The sequence below is a fragment of the Rhincodon typus genome, chromosome 46 (genome assembly GCF_021869965.1).
Source record: "Rhincodon typus isolate 14 chromosome 46, sRhiTyp1.1, whole genome shotgun sequence".
Lineage (NCBI taxonomy): Eukaryota > Metazoa > Chordata > Chondrichthyes > Orectolobiformes > Rhincodontidae > Rhincodon > Rhincodon typus.
Genome location: NC_063377.1, coordinates 6,703,695 through 6,722,833, shown reverse-complemented (window position 1 = coordinate 6,722,833; position 19,139 = coordinate 6,703,695). Strand labels below are relative to the sequence as shown.

General features: G+C 47.7%; 1 protein-coding gene and 1 long non-coding RNA gene across 3 annotated transcripts in view; one reads left to right on the top strand and one right to left on the bottom strand.

The window, feature by feature from the left end:
- Positions 1-14,606, top strand: part of LOC125487873 — a 37,226-nt gene extending 22,620 nt beyond the window's left edge. Inside the window, exons 2-4 of the long non-coding RNA XR_007266133.1 lie at positions 6,460-6,508; positions 7,734-7,836; positions 13,823-14,606. This is a non-coding gene — a long non-coding RNA (uncharacterized LOC125487873). The remainder of the gene's footprint in view (positions 1-6,459; positions 6,509-7,733; positions 7,837-13,822) is intronic.
- LOC109925461 (alpha-endosulfine) overlaps positions 1-16,109 on the bottom strand; it is an 18,508-nt gene extending 2,399 nt beyond the window's left edge. The window contains exons 1-2 of one of the 2 annotated variants that reach the window (XM_020525400.2): positions 15,808-16,109; positions 725-850 (exon numbers count right to left, since the gene is read on the bottom strand). In XM_020525400.2, coding sequence (XP_020380989.2) covers positions 725-850; positions 15,808-15,864 — 183 coding nt within the window. In that variant the 5' untranslated portion in view covers positions 15,865-16,109. The remainder of the gene's footprint in view (positions 1-724; positions 851-15,807) is intronic. The other variant, XM_020525399.2, reaches the window with a different exon arrangement.
- Positions 16,110-19,139: the final 3,030 nt, after the last annotated feature.

Genomic DNA, 19,139 nt, shown 5'->3' with positions numbered 1-19,139 from the left:
CAACGTGACCTGTTATCAGGACAATAGAGAAGACGTCCAACTTGTCATGGGTGGCATGAGAGCAGAACAGGGGGGCTGTCAGCTGTTAATAAATCCAATCAGATATTCAAGGCGAACAGCGGAGCCTGGCCAAACTTGGATACAGCTAGTTCTGCTGTAACATGTATTTCATTAATGCGAATTGACTGTAATGCAATTGATGAATAGTGGACTCTTATGGATAATATAAACTTTCTGCTGTACAGGTATAGCAATTTTCCTATAACATGATTTCCTGTGGCAATTTTCTAAAGCGTGATTTTCTATAGTGCGAGGTCATGCAAGAACGCAACTATCGCTTTATAGGAGAACTACCTGTACTGATCAATCCAATTGGGGATTCAGAGGGAACGTCCTTAAGGAGGGGCAAAGGATAACATGGAACATGCTCCCACAAGGACTGGTTGAGGAAAGTAGCAGAGGGCAGTGAAAAGGACCAGAGCTCCAGCCTGCGATCACCAACCAGCAAACCTGCAATAGGAAGGGTGTGGGTCACAGCCCAACCTAGCCCAGGGCTCAGTCGTAAGCTGCAGCTGTCCCCAGGGATAGCTGGGATCAGACTCCTGGGGTGTCGGCACTTTGGTCAGGGGAATGTGCGTTCATGTGCAAGTAGCGACCATCAGACCCGGGAGTGCCACCTGCAGCCCCGCCCGGTATCACATCTCACGCCCCACACACTCCTTACCCCTTTCTGCAGTCTCTTCATCAGGAACTCCGAGCCCCCAGGTCTCAGACCCAACACTGGATACTTGGCTTTCAGTTTGATTTCCTCTGCCTTCTCCGGGCTCATCGCCCCTTTCTCCTGCGTGTCCTATGAATCGGTGCGAGGCACAGTAAGAGGAAAAACAGTTGAGAGAGGATGCAGGAAAGGATAAATATAACTCTGACACAGGTATACACACACTGCCTGATTATAAGTGCCCGCTTGCTTTGAGTACATTAACTCTGCAGCCGCAAGGGGCACTGCAGCTCAGAACATTCTTTGCTCTATCATTTCTACAGTTCTACATTCAGCCCCTCAATTTCAACTCACCTTTACAACCTCCCCTCACTTTGCTCAGGTTTTACATAGATTCCGAATGTTTGGAATTGCAGGAGCCCAGGGGTCTTATAAGGTGCCGTTAACACAGAGGGTTGGAAAACCAGCTCCACAACACACGACAGAGACATTGAGGGGATTTTCCGTGTTAGTCACTGAGGATTACACGGAAGGAGATGGCCACTGAAGCCCCGTTCAGTTTGTCTCACTGTCCAATCAGATCACGACCGAGTTCTGTCTCTCAACCCCAAGCACCTGCCTTAGTTCCTCATCCAACAACAGTCTATTCCCCTAAGCCTCCACACCCACTCCATCAATTTTACTGGTGGGGGGGGGGGGGGGGGGGGGGGGGGAGGTTGGTGTAAGAGGTATGTGGGTTCCTCACATCATCCCTGAATAGGCAGCCTTTAAAGGTAACACCCACCCCCTACAAACCGTTCTGGACTCCAGCCCTCTTGCCCATACCCCAGAAGGAACCAGCATCTCGTGATAACCCTATCCCATCTTTTTAATTATCTCAAACCCTTCAATTAGATCAAAACCTAATCTTACACACTCAAGGGAACACAAACTTCATCAGTGCGGCCTGATTGCCGAAGTTAACTCTTTCAACCCTTCCTCCATGGTGGATGCTCCTCATCAGTACTGAGAGGACAGCTCAGGTGGGGAGGAATCACATTCTGTTACGATGGGTGGAAAATCACCAGTGCCAAATAAGACCAGAGGTTTACGTACAGTCCTGTTAGGAGTTGGGGGTGCTGTTTTAAATTTGGGGAAGCTAACTAAAGCTCACTCAAGGCTGACAAAAAAAAAAATACACACAAGGTCAGCGCAAACTAGAGCAAAGTAATAAATATCAGGTTGTAGTTTCCTGCTTTTGAGGAGGAAGGGGGATCTGGGAGCTCTAATACTGTGGACATTCTGTGAAATATTCTCAATTTCAGCTCAGGAAGACCATGCATGCTCAAGTCCGCACAGAAAGCTAACAGGGACTTCGCTGGAGAATTCTGATTGACTTCATGCAGATAATCATTTTGAGAACTTGGAACTGAAACTAGTTTGGGGTTGTTTACTTTCCTGAAGGGTTTAAAAGAGTAACTAGGTCACACATTCCTTCTGGAATAGTGACCTAATTCAGTGTGCGTCAGTCAGCAACGTCAATGGATGATTGTTTTTACTGTCGTGGTTTAGGATGGGTGTGGTAGTTGGATTCAGAAAGATCAAAGATTGTGTTTTGGTTTTCCAAGCTAAAATCAAAGTGTTTTTGGTCAGTTTGAAGGAGACCCAGCTGAGGCAAATATAGTTTCTCTCTGCGACAGTTCAGGGAGAGCACAGTTAATTCAGTAGAAAGGTTTCATCCCCTGTGCAACTTGCAGGTCAGGAGTGTTTGGTTACAAATTAAAAAGCTGAGAAAGTCTAAGCTCTCAGAGTTGAGAGTATTCAAGGAAGGGGACACCACAATTGACAGGAATGAAGAGAGGGAGAATGAGCCACAAAAGGCATAGAGTCATAGTCATAGTCACAGGGTCATACAGCACACAGAAACAGACCCTTCGGTCCCACCAGTCCATGCTGACCATAATCCCAAACTAAACTGGTCCAACCTGCCTGCTAGACAACAAGGTGCAGGGCTGGATGAACACAGCAGGTCAAGCAGCATCATAGGAGCAGAGAGGCTGACGTTTCGGGCCTTGACCCTTCATCAGAAAAGGGGGAGGGGAAGGGGGTTCTGAAATAAATAGGGAGAGAGTGGGAGGCGGATAGAAGATGGATAGAGGAAAAGATAGGTGGAGAGGAAACAAACAGGTCGAAGAGGCGGGGATGGGGCCAGTAAAGGTGAGTGTAGGTGGGGAGTTAGGGAGGGGATAGGTCAGTCCAGGGAGCGGGATGAGGTTAGTCAGTAGGAGATGGAGGTGCGGCTTGAGGTGGGAGGAAGAACAGGTTAGGGAGGCAGGGACGAGCTGGACTGGTTTTGGGATGCGGTAGGGGGAGGGGAGATTTTGAAACTTGTGAAATCCACATGGATACCATTGGGCTGCAGGGTTCCCAAGCGGAATATGAGTTGCTGTTCCTGTAACCTTCGGGTGGCATCGTTGTGGCACTGCAGGAGGCCCAGGATGGACATGTCGTCTGAGGAATGGGAGGGGGAGTTGAAATGGTTCGCGACTGGGAGGTGCAGTTGTTTATTGCGATCCGAGCGTAGGTGTTCTGCAAAGCGGTCCCCAAGCCTCCGCTTGGTTTCCCCGATGTAGAGGAAGCCACACCAGGTACAGCGGATGCAGTATACCACATTGGCAGATGTGCAGATGAACATCTGCTTAATGTGGAAAGTCTTCTTGGGGCCTGGGATGGGGGTGAGGGAGGAGGTATGGGGGCAGGTGTAGCACTTCCTGCGGTTGCAGGGAAAAGTGCCGGGTGTGGTGGAGCTGGAGGGGAGTGTGGAGCGGACAAGGGAGTCACGGAGAGAGTGGTCCCTCCGGAAAGCAGATAGGGGTGGGGAGGGAAAGATTCTTTGGTGGTGGGGTCGGATTGCAGATGGCGGAAGTGTCAGAGGATGATGCGTTGGATGCCTGCTCCTGTCCCGTATCCCTCCAAACCTTTCCTATTCGTGTACTTATCCAAATGTCGTTTGAAAGTTGTAATTGTACCCACATCCACCACTTCCTCAGGAAGTTTATTCCATACATGAACAACACTCTAAAAAAAAATTGCCTCTTGGGGCTTTTTGAATCTCAATCCTCTCATCATAAAAATGTGCCTGCTACTTTTGAAATGCCCCACCCAAGGGAAAAGACAACCACCGTTAACTCTATCTCTATCTCCCATGATTTTATAAACTTGTATAAGGCCACCCCTCAACCTCCTACACTCCAGTGAAAAATGTCCCAGAATATCTAGCCTCACCGTTCTAACTCACGCCTTCCATACCCGGCAAATCTGTTCCAAACCCTCTCCAGTTTAATGATATCCTTCCTATAACTGGGCAACCAGAACTGGACACAGTGCTCCAGAAGAGGCCTCACCAATGTCCTATACAACCTCAACGTGACGTCCCAACTTCTACACTCAAAGGTCTGAGCAATGAAGGCAAGCGTGCCAAACGCCTTCTTAACCATCCTGTCTATATGTGACACAAACTTCAAAGAATTATGTACCTGCACCCCTAGGTCTCTCTGTTCCACAACACTACCCAAGGCCCTACCACTAACTGCTTAAGCCCTGCCCTTGTTTGTTGTACCAAAATGGAATTCGAAGGAATAATTGTAAAGTGATGGTCTTGGGGAAAAGATCAAAACTTTGTTTTAGATGTTTTCTTCTGTATTCTATATCTAGTTAACTCAATTTGGTTAGGTTTATATTATTTTGCTGTTCTGTATAATAAACCTGTCTTCTTTTCCATCTGATCGCAGTCAACTCTACCCCAAACTGCGCAAGATGTTTAACTGTTGCATCTTCTAAGCTAAGATTAACCCATGATAACTCAGTTCCCAAAGAAAATCTGCAGCCTTATGTAATGATGTTTAATAATGAATAACCGCCACATTAACTAGATTCTTGCTTTAAAAATCCACCAGGCCAGATTTCAATCTGGGATCTGACTTATCCATTGGCTATGGCACTGGTGATCTGCCCAAAGCCTGCGTTTCTGACCGTTTCTCCAGAGCTCCTGGCAGCTCCTCATTGGAAGTCAGCAACACACCTGGGGAAAGAGGTCCTGTCCTCTTCACAGAGGTTCAAGATTTCCAGCTTTACCACCAATGCCTCAGGAAACTCTGCTACCACCATCACTACTCTCACACAGGGAATGCAGCAGCCAAAACACGTGCGCAGCAGGCTCCCACAAACAGCAAAGCGATCATGACACAGATCTTCCTAGAATTCCTATACTGTGGAAGCAGGCCAATCAGCCCATTGAGTCCACACCGACCCTCCAAACAGCGTTCCACCCAGACCCACCTCACTACCCTATTTGTGTAACCCTGCATTTCCCATGGCTAACTCACCTAATATGCACATCCCCGGGCACTACGGGGAAATTTAGCACGGCCAATCCACCCTAACCTGCACATTCCTGGGCATTATGGGACAATTTAACACGGCCAATCCACGCTAACCTGTACGTCCCTGGGCACTACGGGACAATTTAGCACGGCCAATCCACCCTAATCTGAACTGTGGGAGGAAACGGGAGCACCTGGAGAAAACCCACAGAGACATGAGGGAAGAACGTGCAAACTCCACACAGTCAGCCAAAGCTGGAATTAAACCCAGGTCCCTGGCGCCATGAGGCAGCAATGCTAACCACTAAATAAGACTAAAAAGTCTTATTTTCTCTTTTAAACATCAAGGGATAAATAGTGGCCCCAAGATGCCAGGGAGAACACAGTGGCCGTAAGAGAATCAAAGAGGTATATGAATAGGAAGGGTTGAGATGGATATGGGCCAAATTCTGGCAAATGGGACCAGATTACTTCAGGATATTTGGTTGGCATGGATGAGTTGGACCGAAGGGTCTGTTTCCATGCTGTACAGCTCTAAAACTTTGCAAGGTCATTCAGCCCCCCACCACCTATCTTCCTGTGAGGACAGGGGCCTGGGTTTAAAAACGTGATCAAAAGACAAACCCACAGTTTTCAGGGCTAAAGTGGCCTTTTGTAAGTTATACAAGTGTTGAGGGTCCCCAGAAGGTCAAAGTGCTGCACCAGACAGTTTGCAGCGAGCTGAAAACCCTTCATTTCAAAAACAAGGTCTGTTGTTCACTACATGCATTCGGATTGCACGGTCATTTAGATCAAACTGTGTGGTACAATGACCAGAACTTCTGCTGCCTGGTTCACACCTCAACACGTTATTTAGGTATTCAATTTAGCTCAAATTAGGTCCTTCCTGCATTATGAAAACCTCCAATGATCTATCCTGTTTCACTGCGTAAACTTAAGGCAATAATAGGGTAAGAGTGAAGGCAGTGTTGGCTGAAGTGGACAGAGAAAATAGATTAAAAGGCAGGTTATCAAATAGTGGAAGACCTTATAAGATCTTTTCGCAACTGAACGAAAAGATATATTCCACTGAGAAGCAGAGACCAGGTGGAGATTACCACCATACCCAAAGAAAGGTTTAAGGATAGCATTCATAAAAGATGCACAAAGATGCAAAGCCAAGCCTGAAGATTACAAAAATTTTAGAAACCAGTAAAGGATGAGTAAAACAGAAGGAAAAATTAGAGTACAAGAGAAAAATCAGCCAATATAAGACCAAATAGCAAATAGCAAATTCTGAATCCAAAACAAGGAAATGCAACTAGATCAATTCTGGATATCTGGTCAGCATGGATGAGTTGGATTGAAGGGTCTGTTTCTGTGCTTACAACTCTACTGCAGGTACGTTCAGGAATTTGCATTGATCTTCGGGATAGAAGACAAAACAAAGGTAGGATACTTAGAAATCAAAATATAATCAGGCAGAGTCAACATGGTTTGGTGAAAGGGAAATTGTCTTTGCCAAAATTATTAGGGTTCTTCAAGGATATAGAAGAAGCAAGGTGGGTCAAGGGGAAACTGAAGATGTAGTGGATCTGAATTTCCATAAGGCAAGATATAAAACAGTCAGGGTACAAGTGATAAGTTAGCATGGATAAAAAAATTGGTCAACCAACAGAGAATCGATACAAATGGATCATTCTCAGGTTAGCTAATAGAGTGGCACAGGGATCGGTTCCGGGTACCCCAACTATTCACAATCTACATCTGATGGCTTGGATGGGGGGGGGGGGTGCCAACTGCGTTGTTGCCAAATTTGCTGTCCCACCTGCCTTTGTACCATCAGCAAGTTGTGAAGGAACAGACAGGTGAAAGTGAGTGGGCAGAAACTTTGCAGATGTGGTGTAATGTAGGAAAGTGTGAGGTTGCCCGCTCAGGCAGTAAGAATAACTATGTGTCCTTGTATACAAAATACAAATCAGCACACGAGTACGGCAAGTGAATACTACGTTCAATTCTGGTTTCCCTGCTATAGGAAAGATGTTGTTAAACTTGAAAGGGTTCAGAAAATATTTACAAAGATGTTACCAGGGTTGGACGGTTTCAGCTAAAGGGAGAGGCTGAATAGGCTGGGGCTATTTTCCCTGGAGTGTCAGAGGCTGCAGGGTGACCTTACAGAGGTTGATCAAAGCATGAGGGGCATAGATAGTGTGAATAGCCAAGGTCTTTTCCCCAGAATAGGGAAGTCCAAAACTACAGGGGCGTAGGTTTAAGGTAAGAAGGGAAAGATTTAAAAGGGGGAACCTTTTCATGCAGAAGGTGGTCCATGTATGGAACGAGCTGCCAGAGGAAGTGGTGGAGGCAGGTAAAATTACACTTAAAAGGCATTTGGATGGTTATATGAATAGGAAGGGTTTACAGGGATATGGACCACATGCTGGCAAATGGGACTAGGTTAATTCAGGATATCTGGTCAGCATAGACGAGTTGGACTGAAGAGTCTGTTTCCATGCTGTACAACTTATGACTCTAATTGGGAAGGTCAATACAATGCTGGTCTTCCCTACAATGGAGCTGGAGTGTAAAATAAGTCTTGCTAGAACCATACACAGGGCATTAGAAAGAGAGAATTGCACGGTTTTGGTTTCCTTAACTGAGGGTCATTATTTCATCAGAGGCCGCTGGATTGTAGAGTGATGAGGGAAGGGGAAATCTGGAGACATACAGCCCCCTGACTCAAAGGGAAGCCTTGAATCCAAATGACGGCAGGCTAAAAGGGTAAGAAATGTATAAAGCACCTGGAAAGGGTGGAGACTGTTTTTGGAGGGCTAGCAAACTACAACTCTGACCTGCTGATTCTTGTGTGCATTTGTGTGACTGTGCTCCCCATCTAAAGCATAGCAACTGGAAAGTGCTGTGTCTGTGCGCGCACGTGCCTGTGCCTGTGTGCACGCATGCCCGCGTAGTGCAAGTCTAATACGGTGGTCATTGCAGAGGAGACCAGGCCTCCAGTCTGAGGTCCATTGTCAAACACAGACCACTCGCAAAAATATGGAGGTTTACTCACAAATCAGAAAGAAAAGAAACCATCCTGTCATTTCACTCAAGAGAAATCTGGACATGACTCAACAGTGGGTTGTAATGTCTGCGGTTTATGTCAGTGTGTCTCTTTTAAACTGATTCTCATCTGAGGATTCAAACCCCCCTAACCTCAGTAACTCCCTGAAACCCCTACATTCCCTGCCTGGCTCTGTAACCTACACTGCCAGGCCCTACACTCCCTCTCCAGTCTGACAACCACGACTCAGACATCAGAGTTCAGGGGCGGTGTTAGTGGCTGCTTTATTCATACAGTAAAGCTGAAACATCAGCTCACAAATGCAGATGAATGATTTGGCCGGACCACAACAGCAAAAGCCTTTCGCGGAGACACCCTGCCGAGATGACCGTCTGCATGCCACATGGGGTCCCCAGGGCCTGCCTGAAACCGGACCCTGGCCCGGGGAAGGAGACAGAGCCCTGGAAATTGGGCAGGTCCCAATTTCAGCACTGGGGCTGGCAGCAGCTGCTGCCCTCCCTTCACCGTCTCTTGTGGTGGCACAGCTCTGTCAACAACACCCAGAGACATCTTTTTAGAACCATGAGCTCAGGCTGCGGATTTAGATCGCTGGAGCAAAACAAGCAGAGGAAGGCTGCAGGCAATGTGCGTGGCCCAATGCAAGAACAGTGATCATTAACCCATGCAAACAACCACCCCCACCCGCCCATACCTTACCATGCAATCATTTGTCACTTCCTTGCCGAATATTTTCTGGGTGGGGTTAAAAAAATACGTTGCTAAAATGCCAATACGAGTACTCAACCAAAGGTCAGGAACCATAAATAGTAAGCTGCAGGGCGTTTGATTGGGGGCAGGGAGGGATGAGCTGCAGTTGGCCACAGCAGGAGTAGCAGGTAAACAGGGGAAGTAAATAAAGAGAGAGATTACAGAAACAAGGATTTCCCGACAGGTGGGAACCATGGTGATTGAACTATAGTCATACAGCACGGAAACAGGCCCTTCGGTCCAACTCGTCCGTGCTGACCCAGATGTCCTAAATTAATCTAGTCCTATTTGCCAGCATTTGGCCCTTTGGACCCTTCCCATTCGTATACCTCTACGATTCTCTTTCAACCACTATGTCCTCCCCAGCATCCTGGGGCCTGTACTTAATCCTCGATGCCTAAAAGAAAAAAGGATTTTTAGGGCAGCACGGTGGCTCCCAGTGACTGGGGTTCGATTCCAGCCTTGGGTGACTGTCTGCCTGGAGTCTGCAACCCACAAAATGATACTCTGTATTTAAATCTGATGAATTTCCTTTGATTTCTTTCACTGCAGGGCCCCTTTCGGGGACTGCTTACATTAATCTTGTTGATTTGGATATTTTAATCTATTTAAATCATTCGGGGGGAATGTGGGTAATGATGGCTGGTCCCATTTTATTCTCCATCCCTAAATGCCCCCTCCTCGAGACGGTGAGGGGGAGCTGCTTCCTGACACCCCGCACAGTGCCATTTGGGAGGGAGTTCCAGGATTTTGATCCTGGAGGAACGGCCAACATATTTCCAAGTCAGGATGGTGTATGCGTGTGCGTGTCTGTTGGGCTCAGAGGAGAACTTGCAGGGGGCTGGTGTTCCATGTATCTGCTGCCCTCGTCCTTCGAAGGGGTAGAGGTCACGGGTTTGGAAGGTGCTGTCTAAGGAGCCTCGGTGAGTCGCTGCAGTCGGTCCTGTAGACGGTACAAACTGCTGCGACTGAGCATCGGTGGCAGAGGGAGTGGACGCTTGTGGATGTGGTGCCAATCAAATAGGCTGCTTTGCCCTGGATGGTGTCGAGCTTCTGGAGTGTTGTTGGATCTGCCCTCATCCAGGGCAAGTGGTCAACAGTAACCCCCAGGATGTTAATAGTGAGGGATTCAGTGATGGTAATGCCATTGAATGTCAAGGATCTCTTTAGGCACAAGAGCTACACCTAACTCCTTCTTGAAATCACAATGTTTACCACAAAGCAGTTGGGGTGAAGTGAATTCCACAGGTTCATCACTCCCTGGCTGAAGGAACTTCTCCCCATTTCAATCCTAAAAAGTTTACCCCTTATCCTTAAACTATATCCCCTGGTCCTGGACTCTCCCACCATCAAGAACATCATTAATGCATCTAACCTGCCTCATCCTGTTAGAATTTTACAGATTTCCATTTCCCCCATGCTTCTAAACTCAAGTGAGTACAATCCTAAGTATTCAATCTCTCCCCATACGTCAGTCCTGCTATTCTGGGAATCAATTTGGGTAAACCTTCGCTGTGCTCCCTTTACAGCAGGAGCATCCTCCATCAGATAGGGAGCCCAAAGCTAAACACTGTATTGCAAGTGTGGCCTCACCAAGGCCTTGTATAATTGCAGCATGACATCCTTACTCCTGTACTCGAATCCTCTCGCTAACAAACAGTTTGCCTTCTTTACCACCTGCTGTACCTGCACACTTACTTTCAGCGACTGGCATACGAGGGCACCCAGATCTCGTTGAACATTCTCCTCTCTCTTAGTTTACAGCCAAATAATAACCTACCTCCCTATTTTTGCTACCAAGGTGGATCACCTCACATTTGTCCATGTTATACTGCAGCTGCCATGCATTTGCCCACTCACTCAGCCTGTCCAAATCACACTACAACATCTCTGCATCCTCCTCACAGCTGACCCTTCCACCTAGTTTTGTCTCATCGGCAAAGTTTCAGATATTACATTTAGTTTCCTCAACTAAATCACTGACAGATATGGTGAATAGCTGGAGTCCTAGGACTGACCCCACGAGTCACAGCCTTCCATTCAGGAAAAGACCCATTTATTCCCACTTTTTGTTTCTTGTCTGTAAACTAACTTTCTATGCATCTCAATACACCATCCCCAATGCCTCACTTTAATTTTATACATTAATCTCTTCCATGAAGAGCCTTCTGAAAGTCCAATTAAGTTGCATTCTATCTTCCCCAATCAACTCTACGAGTTACATCCTCAAAGAATTCCAGTAATTTGTTGAACACAATTTCCGTTCTGTAAATCCATGCTGACTGTAGCTGATTCCACCACTGTCTTATAAGCGCTCTAATATAAAATCCTAGATAATGGATTCAGTATCTGAGAAGTCCCGAATAGTGCTGAACATTGTGGAATCATCAGCGAACATCCCCACTTCCGGACCTGAAGATGGAGGGAAGGTCATTGATGAAGCAACTGAATTTGGCTGGGCCTAGGACACTACCCTGAGGAACTCCTGCAGAGATGTCCCAGGTCTAAAACAACTGACCTCAAATAGCCACAACCACTGCTACGAATGACTGCAACCAGCGGAAATTCTTCTCCCCACTCACCACCCCTAGCCCCACCAATTCACACTGACTGGTTTTGCCAAAGTTGCTCGAAGCCTTCGGCCCAACTCGTCAACACTGACCAGATATCTAAATTACTCCAGTCCCCTTTGCCAGCATTTGGCCCCTATCCCTCTAAACCCTTCCTATCCATATCCCCATCCAGATGCCTGTTAAATGTTGTAATTGTACCAGCCTCCACCACTTCCTCTGGCACTCATTCCATACACGCACCACCCTCTGCGTGAAAAAGCTGTCCCTTAGGTCCCTTTTAAATCTTTTCTCTGTCACCTTAAAACTATGCCCACACCTACCATGTTCCCAAACTAAACTAGTCCCATGTACCTGCATTTGGCCCATATCCCTCCAAACCTATTCTTGCACTTTTAAAAGACGTTTTGGATAAGTTGTAGCTGTACCTGCATCCACCACTTCCTCTGGCAGTTCATTCCACATACGAGCCACTGTGTAAAACAAAATTCGCCCCTCATGTCCTTTTCAAAGCCCTGAAAAATATGCCCCCTAGTTTTGAACTCCCCCGCCCTAGGGAAAAGACCTTTGTCCTTCACCTTATCTACGCCCCTCATGATTTTATAAACCTCTAAAGGTCACCCCTCAGCCTCCCAAATTGTCGCCTACAGCTTTAATGTCAAAGGCAGTCACTTTCACCTCACATCTGGTGTAGGAGGAACACACTGATCTCTCAGGTGTGGCATTAGCAACACAATGCAAGGACTATTCAAAGAATACCAGTCCTTCGCCTGTAACTCCTTTCCCAGACCTGATGCCTGCCTCCACACATGACACCACCCATGCTCAGACACTCCACAGTCCTCTTCCTCTGATCCCCATCTCTTCCCCTTCTCCTGGGCGAGGGACAAGGCAGTTGCGTCAGGAGCCTGGCTCCGATCCTTATTTCGGGACACAGTAGCCTCAAGCTCAGAAACAGGCCATTCGGCCCCTCTGCTCTGCTTCCGCTCCATGCCAGTCTCCTCCCAACACGGGTGTCTGCTGACCATGGTGGAGATACAGGTCAATCAAAGCTACACCGTAATCCTTCTCAAAGCCGAGAATCATTCCCAGTTGGATTGCTGCTCACGGACATAATGTCTGGGGAGACGTTGTTGGATTAGTATTCCAGAAGCTTGGATTAATGCTGGTTCAAATCCCACCACGGCAGCCTTTCAGAAGCTTTTATGTTTCATTTCAATCATCTGTGTAAGCACTAACATATGAATACCGGGGCACTATGGTTGTGCAGCCCGTCTTGCCATTTTCTCAGTGAGGAGACTGCAGCTGCCTGGGTCCTGCATATCCTGTTCTGTCCTGGTTGACTTGTATTTCCCGACTGACCTCCAAGAGCTACGCTCCGACGCTGTGAGAAGACAGCTTCTGTTGTAGGGTTTTTTAAAAAAAGTTTATCAGTGGCGAGGAGCCGGAGACAGCGGGGTCAGGTGTAGCAGCTGTAAGCTGCCCCATTCCAACCTGCCTCCTCTCCCACAGCCCTGCTGTACCATCATCTCAGAGGTACACGTGGAGCAGTCCAGCAGCACAGAGGCCAAGATCAGGACAGCATGTAGGGATGCAGGCAGGAGGTTCCAGCGAAGTGGGGCTGTCGGTACCATGTCAACACCAAATATCCGTCACTAATTGGCACTAAAGCTTTACCAGTGAGCCCCCAAAACCATCACTGGGACCCTTCGGAGAAGGGAAAGACAATCATATTCTCCAACTACAAGCACCCTCAGCTTGGAACGCAATCAACTGCCGTCATCCTCCAGCATTTGCCACATGAAAGATCAAATTTCCCCTCCTTTTGGATTTACACTGTGGCATTTGAAACACAGAGGACCAGAGAGTCTGGTCTTTTGATACTTAGACAGCACTCCTCAAATGACACAGAGGAACCATGGTGTGCATGTCAGAAACTCTTGAAGACATGAGGGATGATGTGGTTAAAGCACCGTGAGGGATATGTGACTTTATTAGTCAAGGTACTGAAGACAAGGAGCTTAGGACAGAGCTGTTAACATTAGTTAGACCGCAGCTGAAGTGCTGTGTGCAGTTCTGGTCCCCACACTATAGGGATAATGTGATTGCACTGGAGGGGTTGCAGAGATTCACCAGGATATTGCCTGGGCTGGAGCTATTCAGCTACGAACAGAGACTAGAAGGGCTTGGGTTGTTTTCCGGAGAGCAAAGAACGCTTGGGGGTCGGGAGGTGCTGACTGAGGTGTACAAGGTTCTGGGGAGTCATACAGAAACTCTACCCCTTAACAGAGGGGTCAATTACCACAGGGCAGAGATTTAACATCAAGGGCTGTGGATTTCAGAAAGATTGTTTTTCTCTGCTTAACAGCGTGGTACAGGCAGTAAAGATCACGTCACTGAAGGAGTATTTAGCTGAGTACATGTCACACAATGCTGTGGGCCACATGCTGGAAAAATGGGACTGGAGTAGACTGGTGCTTGATGACCGGTGGATACACAACGGGCCGAAGGACCTCTTTGCGTGCTGTATGACCACTACAAGGCTCACCTGGTGGCTCCCCAATTCTGCCCTCCACCAATGTCTGGAGTGCTACTCGGCCCCTCCATTCTGTTCTGCTGTTCGGTAAGATCACAGCAAGTACCAATCGTGGACCTCATTCCTGCCTCCACCAGATATCCTCTTGATTTCTGTTTGTTCAAACTACATTTGTTCACCTCCTCGGAAAAATTAAATCAAACCTGCCAGCCGTGATTTCCCCTGACAAAGTCATGCTGAGTATCGATGATTGACCCTTGCCTCTCCAAGCGGAGATTTATTCCATCCCTGGAACTTTTTCCCTATAGCATTCCTCCCACGGAGTTTAGATTCAGTAGTGTTTAGTTCTCTTTTTATCCCCCACTTGGACAGTGGTTCAGCATTTGCTATCCTCAAGTCCTCTGGTGCACCTCCTGTGTCCAGAGAGGATTTGCAAATTGACATCAGAGCTCCTGCAATCTCTGTCCTTTTCTACAGTAGCCTTGGAGACATCTCATCTAGGCCCAGGAATTTATCAAATTCTAAACCTCCCAAATTTAATACATTCTCACTCTCAGTTGTAATTTGTTCAAGTGTGTTGCAATCCTCTCCAGCAATAAACTTACCTACAAAACTACACCTGCCTCGTTCCACCAGGGACTTGGGTTCAATTCTCTCCACAGATGCTGCCAGATCTGCTGAGCTCTTCCAGCAATTTCCATTTTTGTTTCTGTGGTAGAGGAACAGGGATTGTTTCCCCTTGTCGGGGAAGTCTAGGACTAAAGGACGTCACCTCAGAATAAGGGATCAAACAATTTAAGCCAGAGATGGAGCAGAATATCTTCTCTCTGCAGGGAGTGGATCTTTACCATAGACAGCCATAAGTACGAGGGTGAGATAAGCAGATTTTTAATCACTAAAGGAATCAAGGGCTATGGGGAAAAGGCAGGAATGTAGAGTTAAGGATGATCAGATCGACCACATTCTCATTGAATGGCAGGAATAGACTCAGTGGGCTGAATGGCCTAATAATGCTCCTATGTGGATGACAATTGAATGAAAAATCCCCTCTAACCACCTAAGATCACAAAATTGGAACATGCTCCCTCCCTCCCTAAGTCCACAAGACAGGGGAGGCATTAGACGGATTTTCTTTTTTCTTCGTTTACATACCCGACCGCATGGCGAACAATCACAAAATCGACTGGCGAATAATCCCTGGCGCCCGCCCGAAGCCCAGCACAGCCCTCGGCTGATCGACATGTTATCAAACTAATCAGGGGACAGCACAAACCCCTTCAACTGATTGACGGCTATTTGGACCAACCACAAAAATATAGTTCTGCAATCTCCCTTGATTGACAGCGCTCTGTGCCAATCATCAACTTCCGCAACGCCCCCCTAACTGACGGCAATTTGGACCAAACAGGGGTCAGTGCCCACCCCTTGCCGTGATTGACGGCCGTTTAGGCCAAACATCACACTGGGCATCACCCCCGACCAACAGCGCTGTGGGCCAATCACGAGGCCGCAAATTGCCCCATACCCTGACTGACAGAGACCCGTACCAATCATGATGTCATACACCGCCTTATCCTCTGATTGATAACGATTTGGACCAATTAGGAAACAATGGCCCACCCCTTCGAACAATCGGAAAATGCCGCCTGCCAAGAGCTTGATCAATCAGCAGCGAGCTTGCGGATGTGGGTGGGAATGCGGCGGGACCGCCTGAAGCCAAAGAGGAGGTGGCCGCGAGTTAAAATCGCGCGACTCTCTCTTCGTTCTTTGTTTTTAGAAAATTAATGTAATATCTCAGCACTTTGTTCACGGCCCACCTGTTTTTCCTCGCCGGTTTCCTCCGCCTGCGTCTCCGGCTCGCGATTCTCCGACATGCCGAAAGGCGGGTTTCGATCGGCTTTCTGCGTTTCCTTTTAGCTCCTTCTTAGTTCCAACCGCCCTGTTTTGTTTCCGAAAACAATAGAGTTCTGTAAAGTCGGTGTAGCGAGATAAGAGAGGGTAACGGGTGAACAGCACGAGAAGCGTCGACCCTGAACCTGTCGGCGCTTTCCGACCAAGCACCAAAGATGGCCGCCGTTGTGGCTGGATAGTACTGCCTACAGCCCGCCTGTCAGTTCCTGATTGACGGGCGGCCTATCAAATCGCACGTTTCCTCACATGACCGACAGGGGCCCCGACCAATTGGCTACTGGCGTTTCCGAATCTGTTGCCGTTTCATCGTTTGATTGACGGATGGTTTGGCTAATAGTAAGCGGGGTGTCCTGTTCGGTTATCCAGCCCACCCCCCGATTGACAGTCTCCCCGGCCAATGGCCGCCCTGCTCACTTGATAGACGGTCGCCGTGGTTAATGGGCGTTCCTCATTCACGATTGACGGATTGCACGGCCAATAAAATGCAAGCATCCTGATTAGCAGGCGGTCGGACCAATTGGACGCCGTAAAACACCCCCCGGCCAATGAAGGACTGCGCATCGTAATAAAGGGCCGAGCTTATTCATTCCCCACCCACTTCACTTGATTGACGTGCAGCTAGGCTGCAGCATTGAGGGAAGGGAAAGGGGCAAGGGATTGCCAATGGGGACTCCCCTCACTGTTCTTATTTTCTGCATTTATCAACCCCCAACCCACAAAACAGCAGGGAGGCTCTGATGGGCTTGTGCCCCCAAGCCATCACTCCAAGGCACTAGGTTTTATGGCATGGAAAGTGGCCCTTTGGCCCATCATATCTGTGGTGTTGGCCAAGGCCTACTTTTCTTTTCCAGTCGCTCATGGCACCTGAGTGTCGCTGGCTTGGGTGCCATTATTGCCCATCCTTTAGTTACCCCTTGAACAGGTGGTGAACCATGGCAGTCCTTTGCGGTACAGGGACGCCCGTGGTGATGTCAAGGAGAGAGTTCCAGGATTTTGACCCGGCGACGCCAAAGGAACGGCCGACGTGTTTCCAAGTCAGCTTGATGCAAGGGGCTGTGTTCCCAAGTGTCTGCCGTCCTTGTCCCTCTAGATGGAATATAGGTCTTGGATTTGAAAGGTGCTGTCTAAGGATCCTTGGTAAATTTCACTCCTCTAGCCAATATGTACTCATTCCCACTGCGCCATAAGCGATAGGAACAGGAGCCGGCCATTCAGCCCCTCAGACCCACTCACATTCAACAAGATCACAGCTGATCTGACATTACTTATGAGCACTTCCCTGACCTTTCCCTCAATTCTCCGACTGATCATGAATCTATCAATCTCAAACTTAAATATACACAAGGACTCTGCCCTCACGGCTGTCTGTGTGGCAAAGAGTTCCAAAGACTCACAACGCTCTAAGAGAACACATTCCTCCTCATCTCAGTTTTATGTTGATGCCCCTTAATCCTGAGATGATGCCCTCTAGTCCTAGACTGTCCCATGAGGGGGAACATCCTGTCAGTGTTTACCCTGTTTAGCCCCTTAAGAATCCTGTATGTTTCAATGAGAGTGCCTCTCATTCTTCTAAACTCCAGTGAATCCCAACCTGTTTATTTTTTACTCATAAGACAAACTCTAGTGGCCATGAATTCATTCATTAATTCTGCTTCATTGCACAGTACCAGGTCTGGTACAGCCTCATCTCATGGAATCATACAGCCTGGAAACAAACCCTTTGGTCCAGCCAGTCCAAGCTGGCCATGTTCCCAAACTAAACTAGTCCCACCCACTGGTGCCATATCCCTCCAATTAAAAACCAAAAGAACTGCGGATGCTGTGAATCAGGAACAAAAACAAAGTTGCTGTAAAAGCTCAGCAAGTCTGGCAGCATCTGTGAAGAGAAAATCAGAGTTAACGTTTCAAGTCCTCAGAACCCACGTCCCTCCAAACTTCTCCTATTCACGAACTTATCCAAATGTCTTTTAAACATTGTAACTGTACCTGCATCCACCACGTCCCCTGGCAGTTCATTCCACACACCAATCACTCTGTGTAAAATAAAAAATGTCCTTTTTAAAATCTTTCTCCTCCCACCTTAAAAATATGTCCCCTAGTTTTGAACTCCCCCACCCTAGGGAAAAAACCCTTGTCATTCACCTGATCGACACCTCTCATGATTTTATAAACCTCCATAAAGTCACCCTATGCTCCAGTGGAAAACAGTCCCAGCCTTTCCAATCCATTTTCGTATTTCAAACTTCCATTCCTGGCAATAGCCTGGTAAATCTTTTCTGTTGGATCATGCTCTAAGAAACCATCTGGAAAAATTGTGGATAAACTCCTGGCTACCTTTTACCTGTCTGAAATTTTCCAGTCCACGTGCAGGTTAAAATCCACCATGATGATTGTTGTACCTTTGTGAGAAACTCTCATTATTTCATCCTTTATCTGCCTACTTTCGAAAGTGCGGTGGGGCGGGGGGGGATGCGTGAGGGAACAGCCTGTGCACTTATCATTAACCATGTCAACATTCCAGTTCCCCGAACTTCCCCTCTCGATTGTGTAAACACCATCATTAATTAACAGAGCCACCCCCTCCACCTTTCAGGAGCTAAATCACATGTACCCTTTGATGTTCACAGCCAATGTCTTGGGGGTAAGATAAAGCTTGATCCAGACTATGTTTCCTTATCTGTATTTGCTGAGCCTGTGCTGATAGCGTTGTCACACACCCACCCCCAAGTTGACTAATTCTTTGGCAAGTGGCTCAGTCACCACTGAACCTTGTGGTTATTGATCTGCAGCTTACAAGAAACAAAGGAGCCTGCTTGTAACCTTCAGCTGTCTGCATCAAAGTGACCACCAGGTTTCCAAAGAAGTTAATAACTGACAGGCAAAACGCATCTAGTACCTTGGCACAGCCCAGCACGGAGGCACCAGGTTGAGGTGGTGCATCTCTCACTCTCTCTCTCACCTGTGTGAGGACTCGTGCCATTGTTGAGGTCAGCCCGAGGGATGAGCCTGAAAGCCCATCGTTGTGGGATGGCGTTAGTTTGTGTGGGAAAGGGCTGGGCTGGGGTTGGGATGTAGGACACGGAACTGCCCCACCGCGCCCTTCACAAACGGGCAATCTGAGCGAACCCGAACCCCGAAATGGCAGGCTCAGTGACACGAGAAGGCTGCAGGGAGGTAATATTCGGAGTCCGGAAGGACAAAGAGTCTGGAGAGGCATATTCAACGCACGTTGAGCCTG